General features: G+C 43.7%; 1 protein-coding gene across 1 annotated transcript in view; it reads left to right on the plus strand.

Moving 5' to 3' along the window:
• The window catches only part of tll1 (tolloid-like 1), a 447,864-nt gene extending 431,372 nt beyond the window's left edge, over window positions 1-16,492 (plus strand). Inside the window, exons 21-23 of the mRNA XM_065004503.1 lie at window positions 5,711-5,791; window positions 7,075-7,244; window positions 13,581-16,492. Coding sequence (XP_064860575.1) covers window positions 5,711-5,791; window positions 7,075-7,244; window positions 13,581-13,715 — 386 coding nt within the window. The 3' untranslated portion in view covers window positions 13,716-16,492. The remainder of the gene's footprint in view (window positions 1-5,710; window positions 5,792-7,074; window positions 7,245-13,580) is intronic.
• Window positions 16,493-16,728: the final 236 nt, after the last annotated feature.

The raw sequence follows: 16,728 nt of genomic DNA on the forward strand, positions 1-16,728 counted from the left end.
CTAGACAGTAAGTTCTACCTGTCAGTGTCCAGTAATGATCATATTGTAACTAGACAGTAAGTTCTACCTGCCATTGTCCAGTGATGGTCATATTGTAGTAACTAGACAGTAAGTTCTACCTGCCAGTGTCCAGTGATGGTCATATTGTAACTAGAGAGTAAGTTCTACCTGTCAGTGTCCAGTGATGATCATATTGTAGTAACTAGACAGTAAGTTCTACCTGCCAGTGTCCAGTGATGATCATATTGTAACTAGACAGTAAGTTCTACCTGCCAGGGTCCAGTGATGATCATATTGTAGTAACTAGACAGTAAGTTCTACCTGTCAGTGTCCAGTGATGATCATATTGTAGTAACTAGACAGTAAGTTCTACCTGTCAGTGTCCAGTGATGATCATATTGTAACTAAACTGTAAGTTCTACCTGCCAGTGTCCAGTGATGATCATATTGTAGTAACTAGACAGTAAGTTCTACCTGTCAGTGTCCAGTGATGATCATATTGTAGTAACTAGACAGTAAGTTCTACCTGTCAGTGTCCAGTGATGATCATATTGTATCTAGACAGTAAGTTCTACCTGCCAGTGTCCAGTGATGATCATATTGTAGTAACTAGACAGTAAGTTCTACCTGTCAGTGTCCAGTGATGATCATATTGTAGTAACTAGACAGTAAGTTCTACCTGCCAGTGTCCAGTGATGATCATATTGTAGTAACTAGACAGTAAGTTCTACCTGCCAGTGTCCAGTGATGATCATATTGTAGTAACTAGACAGTAAGTTCTACCTGCCAGTGTCCAGTGATGGTCATATTGTAGTAACTAGACAGTAAGTTCTACCTGCCAGTGTCCAGTGATGATCATATTGTAACTAGACAGTAAGTTCTACCTGCCAGTGTCCAGTGATGATCATATTGTAACTAGACAGTAAGTTCTACCTGTCAGTGTCCAGTAATGATCATATTGTAACTAGACAGTAAGTTCTACCTGCCATTGTCCAGTGATGGTCATATTGTAGTAACTAGACAGTAAGTTCTACCTGCCAGTGTCCAGTGATGGTCATATTGTAACTAGAGAGTAAGTTCTACCTGTCAGTGTCCAGTGATGATCATATTGTAGTAACTAGACAGTAAGTTCTACCTGCCAGTGTCCAGTGATGATCATATTGTAACTAGACAGTAAGTTCTACCTGCCAGGGTCCAGTGATGATCATATTGTAGTAACTAGACAGTAAGTTCTACCTGTCAGTGTCCAGTGATGATCATATTGTAGTAACTAGACAGTAAGTTCTACCTGTCAGTGTCCAGTGATGATCATATTGTAACTAAACTGTAAGTTCTACCTGCCAGTGTCCAGTGATGATCATATTGTAGTAACTAGACAGTAAGTTCTACCTGTCAGTGTCCAGTGATGATCATATTGTAGTAACTAGACAGTAAGTTCTACCTGTCAGTGTCCAGTGATGATCATATTGTATCTAGACAGTAAGTTCTACCTGCCAGTGTCCAGTGATGATCATATTGTAGTAACTAGACAGTAAGTTCTACCTGCCAGTGTCCAGTGATGATCATATTGTAACTAGACAGTAAGTTCTACCTGCCAGTGTCCAGTGATGATCATATTGTAGTAACTAGACAGTAAGTTCTACCTGCCAGTGTCCAGTGATGATCATATTGTAGTAACTAGACAGTAAGTTCTACCTGTCAGTGTCCAGTGATGATCATATTGTATCTAGACAGTAAGTTCTACCTGTCAGTGTCCAGTGATGATCATATTGTGGTAACTAGACAGTAAGTTCTACCTGTCAGTGTCCAGTGATGATCATATTGTATCTAGACAGTAAGTTCTACCTGTCAGTGTCCAGTGATGATCATATTGTATCTAGACAGTAAGTTCTACCTGTCATTGTCCAGTGATGATCATATTGTAGTAACTAGACAGTAAGTTCTACCTGTCAGTGTCCAGTGATGATCATATTGTAGTAACTAGACAGTAAGTTCTACCTGTCAGTGTCCAGTGATGATCATATTGTAGTAACTAGACAGTAAGTTCTACCTGTCAGTGTCCAGTGATGATCATATTGTAGTATCTAGACAGTAAGTTCTACCTGCCAGTGTCCAGTGATGATCATATTGTAGTAACTAGACAGTAAGTTCTACCTGTCAGTGTCCAGTGATGATCATATTGTAGTAACTAGACAGTAAGTTCTACCTGTCAGTGTCCAGTGATGATCATATTGTAGTAACTAGACAGTAAGTTCTACCTGTCAGTGTCCAGTGATGATCATATTGTAGTAACTAGACAGTAAGTTCTACCTGTCAGTGTCCAGTGATGATCATATTGTATCTAGACAGTAAGTTCTACCTGTCAGTGTCCAGTGATGATCATATTGTAGTAACTAGACAGTAAGTTCTACCTGTCAGTGTCCAGTGATGATCATATTGTAGTAACTAGACAGTAAGTTCTACCTGTCAGTGTCCAGTGATGATCGATCATATTGTAGTAACTAGACAGTAAGTTCTACCTGTCAGTGTCCAGTGATGATCATATTGTAACTAGACAGTAAGTTCTACCTGCCAGTGTCCAGTGATGATCATATTGTAACTAGACAGTAAGTTCTACCTGCCAGTGTCCAGTGATGATCATATTGTAGTAACTAGACAGTAAGTTCTACCTGCCAGTGTCCAGTGATGATCATATTGTAGTAACTAGACAGTAAGTTCTACCTGTCAGTGTCCAGTGATGATCATATTGTATCTAGACAGTAAGTTCTACCTGTCAGTGTCCAGTGATGATCATATTGTAGTAACTAGACAGTAAGTTCTACCTGTCAGTGTCCAGTTATGATCATATTGTAGTAACTAGACAGTAAGTTCTACCTGTCAGTGTCCAGTGATGATCATATTGTAGTAACTAGACAGTAAGTTCTACCTGTCAGTGTCCAGTGATGATCATATTGTAGTATCTAGACAGTAAGTTCTACCTGCCAGTGTCCAGTGATGATCATATTGTAGTAACTAGACAGTAAGTTCTACCTGTCAGTGTCCAGTGATGATCATATTGTAGTAACTAGACAGTAAGTTCTACCTGTCAGTGTCCAGTGATGATCATATTGTGGTAACTAGACAGTAAGTTCTACCTGTCAGTGTCCAGTGATGATCATATTGTATCTAGACAGTAAGTTCTACCTGTCAGTGTCCAGTGATGATCATATTGTATCTAGACAGTAAGTTCTACCTGTCAGTGTCCAGTGATGATCATATTGTAGTAACTAGACAGTAAGTTCTACCTGTCAGTGTCCAGTGATGATCATATTGTAGTAACTAGACAGTAAGTTCTACCTGTCAGTGTCCAGTGATGATCATATTGTAGTAACTAGACAGTAAGTTCTACCTGTCAGTGTCCAGTGATGATCATATTGTAGTATCTAGACAGTAAGTTCTACCTGCCAGTGTCCAGTGATGATCATATTGTAGTAACTAGACAGTAAGTTCTACCTGTCAGTGTCCAGTGATGATCATATTGTAGTAACTAGACAGTAAGTTCTACCTGTCAGTGTCCAGTGATGATCATATTGTAGTAACTAGACAGTAAGTTCTACCTGTCAGTGTCCAGTGATGATCATATTGTAGTAACTAGACAGTAAGTTCTACCTGTCAGTGTCCAGTGATGATCATATTGTATCTAGACAGTAAGTTCTACCTGTCAGTGTCCAGTGATGATCATATTGTAGTAACTAGACAGTAAGTTCTACCTGTCAGTGTCCAGTGATGATCATATTGTAGTAACTAGACAGTAAGTTCTACCTGTCAGTGTCCAGTGATGATCATATTGTAGTATCTAGACAGTAAGTTCTACATGCCAGTGTCCAGTGATGATCATATTGTAGTAACTAGACAGTAAGTTCTACCTGCCAGTGTCCAGTGATGATCATATTGTAGTAACTAGACAGTAAGTTCTACCTGCCAGTGTCCAGTGATGATCATATTGTAGTAACTAGACAGTAAGTTCTACCTGCCAGTGTCCAGTGATGATCATATTGTAACTAGACAGTAAGTTCTACCTGCCAGGGTCCAGTGATGATCATATTGTAGTAACTAGACAGTAAGTTCTACCTGTCAGTGTCCAGTGATGATCATATTGTAACTAGACAGTAAGTTCTACCTGCCAGTGTCCAGTGATGATCATATTGTAGTAACTAGACAGTAAGTTCTACCTGCCAGTGTCCAGTGATGATCATATTGTAACTAGACAGTAAGTTCTACCTGCCAGGGTCCAGTGATGATCATATTGTAGTATCTAGACAGTAAGTTCTACCTGCCAGTGTCCAGTGATGATCATATTGTAGTAACTAGACAGTAAGTTCTACCTGCCAGTGTCCAGTGATGGTCATATTGTAGTAACTAGACAGTAAGTTCTACCTGCCAGTGTCCAGTGATGATCATATTGTAGTAACTAGACAGTAAGTTCTACCTGTTAGTGTCCAGTGATGATCATATTGTAGTAGCTAGACAGTAAGTTCTACCTGCCAGTGTCCAGTGAATGTAAAGCAGTCCACTGCCCCCCTCTAGTGGTGAATACCAGAACATGCAACAACAACAAAAAATAGTTACCTATATCTTGGTCTATATTTGTTTATTTAGTCTGAACCAAAGTGTTAATGTCCCTGTCTGTCCCTCTCCTCTTCTAGAGTGTAGAGGGAGGTTAGTTTCACTCTCTAAATGTCCCTGTCTGTCTCTCTCCTCTTCTAGAGTGTAGAGGGAGGTTAGTTTCACTCTCTAAATGTCCCTGTCTGTCCTTCTCCTCTTCTAGAGTGTGGAGGGAGGTTAGTTTCACTCTCTAAATGTCCCTGTCTGTCTCTCTCCTCTTCTAGAGTGTGGAGGGAGGTTAGTTTCACTCTCTAAATGTCCCTGTCTGTCTCTCTCCTCTTCTAGAGTGTGGATGGAGGTTAGTTTCACTCTCTAAATGTCCCTGTCTGTCCCTCTCCTCTTCTAGAGTGTGGAGGGAGGTTAGTTTCACTCTCTAAATGTCCCTGTCTGTCTCTCTCCTCTTCTAGAGTGTGGAGGGAGGTTAGTTTCACTCTCTAAATGTCCCTGTCTGTCCCTCTCCTCTTCTAGAGTGTGGATGGAGGTTAGTTTCACTCTCTAAATGTCCCTGTCTGTCCCTCTCCTCTTCTAGAGTGTGGAGGGAGGTTAGTTTCACTCTCTAAATGTCCCTGTCTGTCCCTCTCCTCTTCTAGAGTGTGGAGGGAGGTTAGTTTCACTCTCTAAATGTCCCTGTCTGTCCCTCTCCTCTTCTAGTGTGGAGGGAGGTTAGTTTCACTCTCTAAATGTCCCTGTCTGTCCCTCTCCTCTTCTAGAGTGTGGATGGAGGTTAGTTTCACTCTCTAAATGTCCCTGTCTGTCCCTCTCCTCTTCTAGAGTGTGGAGGGAGGTTAGTTTCACTCTCTAAATGTCCCTCTCCTCTTCTAGAGTGTGGAGGGAGGTTAGTTTCACTCTCTAAATGTCCCTGTCTGTCTCTCTCCTCTTCTAGAGTGTAGAGGGAGGTTAGTTTCACTCTCTAAATGTCCCTGTCTGTCCCTCTCCTCTTCTAGAGTGTAGAGGGAGATTAGTTTCACTCTCTAAATGTCCCTGTCTGTCCCTCTCCTCTTCTAGAGTGTGGATGGAGGTTAGTTTCACTCTCTAAATGTCCCTGTCTGTCCCTCTCCTCTTCTAGAGTGTGGAGGGAGGTTGAAGGCCGAGACTCGTCAGAAGAACCTCTACTCACACTCCCAGTTTGGAGATAACAACTACCCTGGTATATACACACACACACACACACACACACACACACACACACACACACACACACACACACACACGCACACACACACACCCTCTGTAGGACGACTACAAGCTAACCCTAACCCTAATTTTATGGTTTGTATGATGTCACAGCTGTCCATCCAAAGGAACATCTACACTTGTCAGGATGATGGTTTTTCTATTAATTACATTTCTATTGTTTTCTGTTTGTCTCTATTCTACTCTATTCTATTCTACTCTGTTTTACTCTACTCTGTTTTATTCTACTCTACTCTATTCTACTCTATTCTACTCTATTCTACACTATTCTATTCTACTATATTCTACTCTACTCTAATCTGCTTTACTCTACACTATTCTACTCTACCCTATTCTACTCTATTCTATTCTACTCTGTTTTACTCTACTCTGTTTTATTCTACTCTACTCTATTCTACTCTACTCTATTCTATTCTACTCTATTCTACACTATTCTATTCTACTATATTCTACTCTACTCTAATCTGCTTTACTCTACTCTATTCTACTGTATTCTATTATATTCTATGCTCTACTCTATTCTATTGTACTCTATTCTATTCTATTATTCTCTGCTCTGCTCTACTATATTCAATTCTACTCTATTCTGCTTTACTCTACTCCATTCTACTCTATTCTATTATATTCTCTGCTCTATTCAATTCTACTCTATTCTATTTTATTCTACTCTATTCTGCTTTACCCTACCCTATTCTACTCTACTCTATTCTACTATATTCTACTCTATTCTACCCTATTCTATTTCACTATATTCTACTCCATTCTACTCTATTCTATTATACTCCATTCTACTCTATTCTATTATACTCTATTCTACCCTATTCTATTTCACTATATTCTACTCTATTCTACTATATTCTACTCCATTCTATTATACTCTATTCTACTCCATTCCACTCTATTCTGCTTTACCCTACTCTATTCTATTCTACTCAATTCCATGCAACTATATTATACTCTATTCTACTCTACTCTATTATATTCTATTCTACTCTATTATATTCTATTTGACTCTATTCTATTTTATTCTATTCTACTCTACTCTATTTTACTCTCCTCCACTCTACTCTACTCTATTTTACTCTACTCTACTCTGTTCTACTCTACTCTATTTCACTTTACTCTACTCTACTCTATTTTACTCTACTCTGTTCTACTCTACTCGATTTTACTCTACTCTACTCTACTCTATTCTACTGTACACTCGTATCCTCTCTGCTCTCCTCTTCTCTCCAGGCCACACGGACTGTGAGTGGTTGGTGACGTCAGAGGAGGGTTACGGAATAGAGTTGACCTTTACGACCTTCGAGGTGGAGGAGGAGGCGGACTGTGGTTATGACTACATAGAGCTGTACGATGGTTATGACTCTAATTCACACAGACTGGGACGGTTCTGTGGTTCTGGGGTAAGGATGGGAGGGTATCACATACATAATGACTCTAACTCACACAGACTGGGACGGTTCTGTGGTTCTGGGGTAAGGATGGGAGGGTATCACATACTTAATGACTCTAACTCACACAGACTGGGACGGTTCTGTGGTTCTGGGGTAAGGATGGGAGGGTATCACATACATAATGACTCTAACTCACACAGACTGGGACGGTTCTGTGGTTCTGGGGTAAGGATGGGAGGGTATCACATACATAATGACTCTAACTCACACAGACTGGGACGGTTCTGTGGTTCTGGGGTAAGGATGGGGGGGTATCACATACATAATGACTCTAACTCACACAGACTGGGACGGTTCTGTGGTTCTGGGGTAAGGATGGGTATCACATACATAATGACTCTAACTCACACAGACTGGGACGGTTCTGTGGTAAGGATGGGTATCACATACATAATGACTCTAACTCACACAGACTGGGACGGTTCTGTGGTAAGGATGGGTATCACATACATAATGACTCTAACTCACACAGACTGGGACGGTTCTGTGGTTCTGGGGTAAGGATGGGTATCACATACATAATGACTCTAACCCACACAGACTGGGACGGTTCTGTGGTTCTGGGGTAAGGAGGGGTATCAGATACATAATGACTCTAACTCACACAGACTGGGACGGTTCTGTGGTTCTGGGGTAAGGAGGGGTATCACATACATAATGACTCTAACTCACACAGACTGGGACGGTTCTGTGGTTCTGGGGTAAGGAGGGGTATCACATACATAATGACTCTAACTCACACAGACTGGGACGGTTCTGTGGTTCTGGGGTAAGGATGGGTATCACATACATAATGACTCTAACTCACACAGACTGGGACGGTTCTGTGGTTCTGGGGTAAGGAGGGGTATCACATACATAATGACTCTAACTCACACAGACTGGGACGGTTCTGTGGTTCTGGGGTAAGGATGGGAGGGTATCACATACATAATGACTCTAACTCACACAGACTGGGACGGTTCTGTGGTTCTGGGGTAAGGAGGGGTATCACATACATAATGACTCTAACTCACACAGACTGGGACGGTTCTGTGGTTCTGGGGTAAGGAGGGGTATCACATACATAATGACTCTAACTCACACAGACTGGGACGGTTCTGTGGTTCTGGGGTAAGGATGGGTATCACATACATAATGACTCTAACTCACACAGACTGGGACGGTTCTGTGGTTCTGGGGTAAGGAGGGGTATCACATACATAATGACTCTAACTCACACAGACTGGGACGGTTCTGTGGTTCTGGGGTAAGGATGGGAGGGTATCACATACATAATGACTCTAACTCACACAGACTGGGACGGTTCTGTGGTTCTGGGGTAAGGATGGGGGGGTATCACATACATAATGACTCTAACTCACACAGACTGGGACGGTTCTGTGGTTCTGGGGTAAGGAGGGCTATCACATACATAATGACTCTAACTCACACAGACTGGGACGGTTCTGTGGTTCTGGGGTAAGGAGGGGTATCACATACATAATGACTCTAACTCACACAGACTGGGACGGTTCTGTGGTTCTGGGGTAAGGAGGGGTATCACATACATAATGACTCTAACTCACACAGACTGGGACGGTTCTGTGGTTCTGGGGTAAGGATGGGGGGGTATCACATCAAATCAAATCAAATGTATTTATATAGCCTAAAACCCCAAACAGCAAGAAATGCAGGTGTAGAAGCACGGTGGCTAGGAAAAACTCCCTAGAAAGGCAAAAACCTAGGAAGAAACCTAGAGAGGAACCAGGCTATGTGGGGTGGCCAGTCCTCTTCTGGCTGTGCCGGGTGGAGATTATAACAGAACATGGCCAAGATGTTCAAATGTTCATAAATGACCAGCATGGTCGAATAATAATAAGGCAGAACAGTTGAAACTGGAGCAGCAGCACAGTCAGGTGGACTGGGGACAGCAAGGAGTCATCATGTCAGGTAGTCCTGGGGCACGGTCCTAGGGCTCAGGTCCTCCGGGAGAGAGAAAGAAAGAGAGAATTAGAGAGAGCATATGTGGGGTGGCCAGTCCTCTTCTGGCTGTGCCGGGTGGAGATTATAACAGAACATGGCCAAGATGTTCAAATGTTCATAAATGACCAGCATGGTCGAATAATAGTAAGGCAGAACAGTTGAAACTGGAGCAGCAGCATGGCCAGGTGGACTGGGGACAGCAAGGAGTCATCATGTCAGGTAGTCCTGGGGCATGGTCCTAGGGCTCAGGTCTTCCGAGAGAGAGAAAGAAAGATATAAGGAGAGAATTAGAGAACGCACACTTAGATTCACACAGGACACCGAATAGGACAGGAGAAGTACTCCAGATAAAACAAACTGACCCTAGCCCCCCGACACATAAACTACTGCAGCATAAATACTGGAGGCTGAGACAGGAGGGGTCAGGAGACACTGTGGCCCCATCCGAGGACACCCCCGGACAGGGCCAAACAGGAAGGATATAACCCCACCCACTTTGCCAAAGCACAGCCCCCACACCACTAGAGGGATATCTTCAACCACCAACTTACCATCCTGAGACAAGGCTGAGTATAGCCCACAAAGATCTCCGCCACGACACAACCCAAGGGGGGGGGGGGGCGGCAACTCAGACAGGATGACCACAATAGTGAATCAACCCACTCAGGTGACGCACCCCCTCCAGGGACGGCATGAGAGAGCCCCAGTAAGCCAGTGACCCAGCCCCTGTAATAGGGTTAGAGGCAGAGAGTCCCAGTGGAAAGAGGGGAACCGGCCAGGCAGAGACAGCAAGGGCGGTTCGTTGCTCCAGAGCCTTTCCGTTCACCTTCCCACTCCTGGGCCAGACTACACTCAATCATATGACCCACTGAAGAGATGAGTCTTCAGTAAAGACTTAAAGGTTGAGACCGAGTTTGCGTATCTGACATGGGTAGGCAGACCGTTCCATAAAAACGGAGCTCTATAGGAGAAAGCCCTGCCTCCAGCTGTTTGCTTAGAAATTCTAGGGACAATTAGGAGGCCTGCGTCTTGTGACCGTAGCGTACGTGTAGGTATGTACGGCAGGACCAAATCAGAGAGATAGGTAGGAGCAAGCCCATGTAATGCTTTGTAGGTTAGCAGTAAAACCTTGAAATCAGCCCTTGCTTTGACAGGAAGCCAGTGTAGAGAGGCTAGCACTGGAGTAATATGATCAATTTCTTGGGTTCTAGTCAGGATTCTAGCAGCCGTGTTTAGCACTAACTGAAGTTTATTTAGTGGTTTATCCGGGTAGCCGGAAAGTAGAGCATTGCAGTAGTCTAACCTAGAAGTGACAAAAGCATGGATTAATTTTTCTGCATCATTTTTGGACAGAAAGTTTCTGATTTTTGCAATGTTACGTAGATGGAAAAAAGCTGTCCTCGAAATGGTCTTGATATGTTCTTCAAAAGAGAGATCAGGGTCCAGAGTAACGCCGAGATCCTTCATTCAACAGAAGATCTCTTTGTTTCTTGGGACCTAGAACAAGCATCTCTGTTTTGTCCGAGTTTAATAGTAGAAAGTTTGCAGCCATCCACATCCTTATGTCTGAAACACATGCTTCTAGCGAGGGCAATTTTGGGGCTTCACCATGTTTCATTGAAATGTACAGCTGTGTGTCATCCGCATAGCAGTGAAAGTTAACATTATGTTTTCGATTGACATCCCCAAGAGGTAAAATATATAGTGAAAACAATATTGGTCCTAAAACGGAACCTTGAGGAACACCGAAATTTACAGTTGATTTGTCAGAGGACAAACCATTCACAGAGACAAACTGATATCTTTCCGACAGATAAGATCTAAACCAGGCCAGAACATGTCCGTGTAGACCAATTTGGGTTTCCAATCTCTCCAAAAGAATGTGGTGATCGATGGTATCAAAAGCAGCACTAAGGTCTAGGAGCACGAGGACAGATGCAGAGCCTCGGTCCGATGCTATTAAAATGTCATTTACCACCTTCACAAGTGCCGTCTCAGTGCTATGATGGGGTCTAAAACCAGACTGAAGCATTTCGTATACATTGTTTTGTCTTCAGGAAGGCAGTGAGTTGCTGCGTAACAGCCTTCTCTAAAATTTTTGAGAGGAATGGAAGATTCGATATAGGCCGATAGTTTTTTATATTTTCTGGGTCAAGGTTTGGCTTTTTCAAGAGAGGCTTTATTACTGCCACTTTTAGTGAGTTTGGGACACATCCGGTGGATAGAGAGCCGTTTATTATGTTCAACATAACATCACATACATAATGACTCTAACTCACACAGACTGGGACGGTTCTGTGGTTCTGGGGTAAGGATGGGGGGGTATCACATACATAATGACTCTAACTCACACAGACTGGGACGGTTCTGGGGTTCTGGGGTAAGGATGGGAGGGTATCACATACATAATGACTCTAACTCACACAGACTGGGACGGTTCTGTGGTAAGGGTGGGGTGGGGGGGGTAGATGGGGTAGGTGTCATTGAATGGTATTTAATCACATACATAACCTATGTCACCAAGAACTAGCCCTGGTTACCAGTATTTGTTGTCAGTTATCTTGGCCGTAGGCAGGGTAACCAGGAACTAGCCCTGGTTACCAGTATTTGTTGTTAGTTATCTTGGCCGTAGGCAGGGTAACCAGGAACTAGCCCTGGTTACCAGTTTTTGTTGTTAGTTATCTTGGCCGCAGGCAGGGTAACCAGGAACTAGCCCTGGTTACCAGTATTTGTTTTCAGTTATCTTGGCCGTAGGCAGGGTAACCAAGAACTAGCCCTGGTTACCAGTATTTGTTGTCAGTTATCTTGGCCGTAGGCAGGGTAACCAGGAACTAGCCCTGGTTACCAGTATTTGTTGTCAGTTATCTTCAGGCAGGGTAACCAGGAACTAGCCCTGGTTACCAGTATTTGTTGTCAGTTATCTTGGTCAGGCAGGGTAACCAGGAACTAGCCCTGGTTACCAGTATGTGTTGTTAGTTATCTTGGTCAGAGGCAGGGTAACCAGGAACTAGCCCTGGTTACCAGTATGTGTTGTTAGTTATCTTGGCCGTAGGCAGGGTAACCAGGAACTAGCCCTGGTTACCAGTATTTGTTGTTAGTTATCTTGGCCGTAGGCAGGGTAACCAGGAACTAGCCCTGGTTACCAGTTTTTGTTGTTAGTTATCTTGGCCGTAGGCAGGGTAACCAAGAACTAGCCCTGGTTACCAGTATTTGTTGTTAGTTATCTTGGCCGTAGGCAGGGTAACCAGGAACTAGCCCTGGTTACCAGTATTTGTTGTCAGTTATCTTGGCCGTAGGCAGGGTAACCAGGAACTAGCCCTGGTTACCAGTTTTTGTTGTTAGTTATCTTGGCCGTAGGCAGGGTAACCAAGAACTAGCCCTGGTTACCAGTATTTGTTGTCAGTTATCTTGGCCGTAGGCAGGGTAACCAAGAACTAGCCCTGGTTACCAGTATTTGTTGTTAGTTATCTTGGCCGTAAGCAGGGTAACCAGGAACTAGCCCTGGTTACCAGTTTTTGTTAGTTATCTTGGCCGTAGGCAGGGTAACCAAGAACTAGCCCTGGTTACCAGTATTTGTTGTCAGTTATCTTGGCCGTAGGCAGGGTAACCAAGAACTAGCTCTGGTTACCAGTATTTGTTGTCAGTTATCTTGGCCGTAGGCAGGGTAACCAGGAACTAGCCCTGGTTACCAGTATTTGTTGTCAGTTATCTTGGCCGTAGGCAGGGTAACCAGGAACTAGCCCTGGTTACCAGTATTTGTTGTCAGTTATCTTGGCCGTAGGCAGGGTAACCAGGAACTAGCTCTGCGTAGCAGTGTTTGTTGCAATGTTGACAATCCAACAATGTGTGGATAATGTTTTTTATTTATTTTAGAAGAAATAGTGAACTGTACTGTATGTTTTCATCTACTGTTATTATCTCTATCCTCCATCTTCTCACCTCTACATTACCTCTCTCTCTCTCTCTCTCTCTCTGATCCCCCTCTGTCTCTCTCTCTCTCTCTCTCCATCTCTCATCTCTCTCTCTCTCTCTGATCCCTCTCCCTCTCTCTCTCTCTCTCTCTCTGTCTCTCTCTCTCTCTCTCTCTGATCCCACTCTGTCTCTCTCTCTCTCTCTCTCCGTCTGATCTCTCTCTCTCTCTCTCTCTCTCTCTCTCTCTCTCTCTCTCTGATCCCCCTCTGTCTCTCTCTCTCCATCTCGCTCTCTTTCTCTCTCTCTGATCCTCTCTCTCTCTCTCTCTCTCTCTCTCTCTCTCTCTCTCTGTCTCTCTGTCTCTCTCTCCCTCTCCATCCTCTGTCATCTCTCGCCCTCCCTCCCTAGCCCAGAGAGGAGATCTACTCTGCGGGTGACGCGGTGTTGATCCGTTTCCATAGCGACGACACCATCAGTAAGAAGGGGTTCCACATCCGCTACACCAGCACCCAGTTCCAGCAGAACCTTCACACCAGGAAGTGATGTCACAACACCCAGACCCCTAGCCTCACTGTGCCGACAAGACAACCACAGGCCCCTTTCCTCCTCTGACTGACAGGCGCCAAACACACACACACACACACACACACACTGTTTTGAGGAGAGGAGTGAGTGTGGGTGAGAACCAAAGGAGAGAGGGGGAGGACTGATCAGTCTATCTCTTAACAGGGGAGCTTCTAGAACTCTGAGGACTACATGTGAAGAGAGACTGGATCAGAGCTTCACACTGTAACAGGATTAATGGAACTGCTTTAACAACGGGAAATGGATTAAATACTGAAACTGGATTAAATACTGAAACTGGATTAAATACGGAAACTGGATTAAATTCTGAAACTGGATTAAATACTGAAACTGGATTAAATACGGAAACTGGATTAAATACTGAAACTGGATTAAATACTGAAACAGTCTTAAATACTGAAACAGTCTTAAATACGGAAACTGGATTAAATACTGAAACTGGATTAAATACTGAAACTGGATTAAATACTGAAACTGGATTAAATACGGAAACTGGATTAAATTCTGAAAATGAATTAAATTCTGAAACTGGATTAAATTCTGAAACTGGATTAAATACTGAAACTGGAGTGTGAACAGGAACTGGATTTAATACTGGAACTGGAGTGACTAACTAACTGACTGGCTGTTTGGCTGGCTGAGTCGCTGACTATTTTACTGGCTAACTGTCTGATTGGCTGGTTGACTGATTGACTGGCTGACTGACTGTCTGATTGGCTGGTTGACTGATTGACTGGCTGACTGACTGTATATCTGATTGACTGGCTGACTGTCTGATTGGCTGGTTGACTGATTGACTGGCTGACTGGCTGGTTGACTGATTGACTGGCTGACTGACTGTCTGATTGACTGGCTGACTGACTGTCTGATTGGCTGGCTGACTGATTCACTGATGGACTGGCTGACTGACTGATTGGCTGGCTGACTGATTCACTGATGGACTGGCTGACTGACTGACTGATTGGCTGACTGATTCACTGATTGACTGGCTGACTGACTGTCTGATTGGCTGACTGATTCACTGATTGACTGGCTGACTGACTGTCTTATTGGCTGGTTGACTGATTGACTGGCTGACTGACTGTTCGATTGACTGGCTGACTGACTGTCTGATTGGCTGTTTGACAGGTTGACTGACTGACTGGATAACCGATTCACTGATGGAATGGCTGACTGACTGATTGGCTGACTGATTCACTGATGGAATGGCTGACTGACTAATTGGCTGACTGATTCACTGATGGAATGGCTGACTGACTGATTGGCTGACTGATTCACTGATGGAATGGCTGACTGACTGATTGGCTGACTGATTCACTGATGGAATGGCTGACTGACTGATTGGCTGACTGACTGAGAGAAGCATGAGGTAACGCTGAGGCAACATTATACAAACTGAGAGACAACATCCTGATAACTTTCTGACAACTTCCTGTTCAGATAACGTTTCAGACAAACCTCATACAAACCGAGAGACGACGTTCAGACAACGGCCAGACAAACCTCATACAAACCGAGAGACGACGTTCAGACAACGGCCAGACAAACCTCATACAAACCGAGAGACGACGTTCGGACAACGTTTCAGACAAACCTCATACAAACCGAGACGACGTTCAGACAACGTTTCAGACAAACCTCATACAAACCGAGAGACGACGTTCAGACAACGGCCAGACAAACCTCATACAAACCGAGAGACGACGTTCAGACAACGGCCAGACAAACCTCATACAAACCGAGAGACGACGTTCAGACAACGGCCAGACAAACCTCATACAAACCGAGAGACGACGTTCAGACAACGGCCAGACAAACCTCATACAAACCGAGAGACGACGTTCAGACAACGTTTCAGACAAACCTCATACAAACCGAGAGACGACGTTCAGACAACGTTTCAGACAAACCTCATACAAACCGAGAGACGACGTTCAGACAACGGCCAGACAAACCTCATACAAACCGAGAGACGACGTTCAGACAACGGCCAGACAAACCTCATACAAACCGAGAGACGACGTTCAGACAACGGCCAGACAAACCTCATACAAACCGAGAGACGACGTTCAGACAACGGCCAGACAACTTACGGTGCTGACAACGTTCAGACAACGTTTCAGACAAACCTCATACAAACCGAGAGACGACGTTCAGACAACGGCCAGACAACTTACGGTGCTGACAACGTTCTGACCATTTTTGAGGTTTGACAAAGTCCTGACAATGTTCTGTTTAGAAAACATTCTGTTCTGACAATGTTCAGACAAACTTTATACAAACTGAGAGACAATGTCTTTCTGACAACGTTCTTCTGAAAACGTCCTGACAACGTTGGGTTTTGACAGCACTTATATTGCCTTAGAACCAAATGTACGTTCTTGAGTCTCTCTAACATCAGTTGTTATTTGTTTGTCTGTTTGTTTTGAATAATTTGATTTGACAATGAGTTTGCAGAACTTGAAAGATTTATTGTTAAGACAAAAGAGGAAACTGGTCGTGTGTGTGTGTGTGTGTGTGTGTGTGTGTGTGTGTGTGTAAAGAGTCGTCTCATGTATTGTTATGTGCCAAGCTCCTGGTGATCCTGTCCCTCTGTAGGATCTGTCTAGACCTCTCTCTCCTCCATGTTTGTAGTTCTGTTCTATCATATCTCCTCCATGTTTGTAGTTCTAAGGAACAAAAAATGGCTTCCTCTCTATGCTGAGTCATTAAAACTACACACAGGTAAAAGATAACTCTGGTTCGTGTTGTAAATGACTACGGACTGATACGGCAGTCATGATGTAATGATCTGTGTGTGTGTGTGTGTGTGTGTGTGTGTGTGTGTGTGTGTGTGTGTGTGTGTGTGTGTGTAAAGAGTCGTCTCATGTATTGTTATGTGCCAAGCTCCTGGTGATCCTGTCCCTCTGTAGGATCTGTCTAGACCTCTCTCTCCTCCATGTTTGTAGTTCTGTTCTATCATATCTCCTCC

This window comes from Oncorhynchus nerka, linkage group LG18, assembly GCF_034236695.1.
Source record: "Oncorhynchus nerka isolate Pitt River linkage group LG18, Oner_Uvic_2.0, whole genome shotgun sequence".
Classification (NCBI taxonomy): Eukaryota; Metazoa; Chordata; class Actinopteri; order Salmoniformes; family Salmonidae; genus Oncorhynchus; species Oncorhynchus nerka.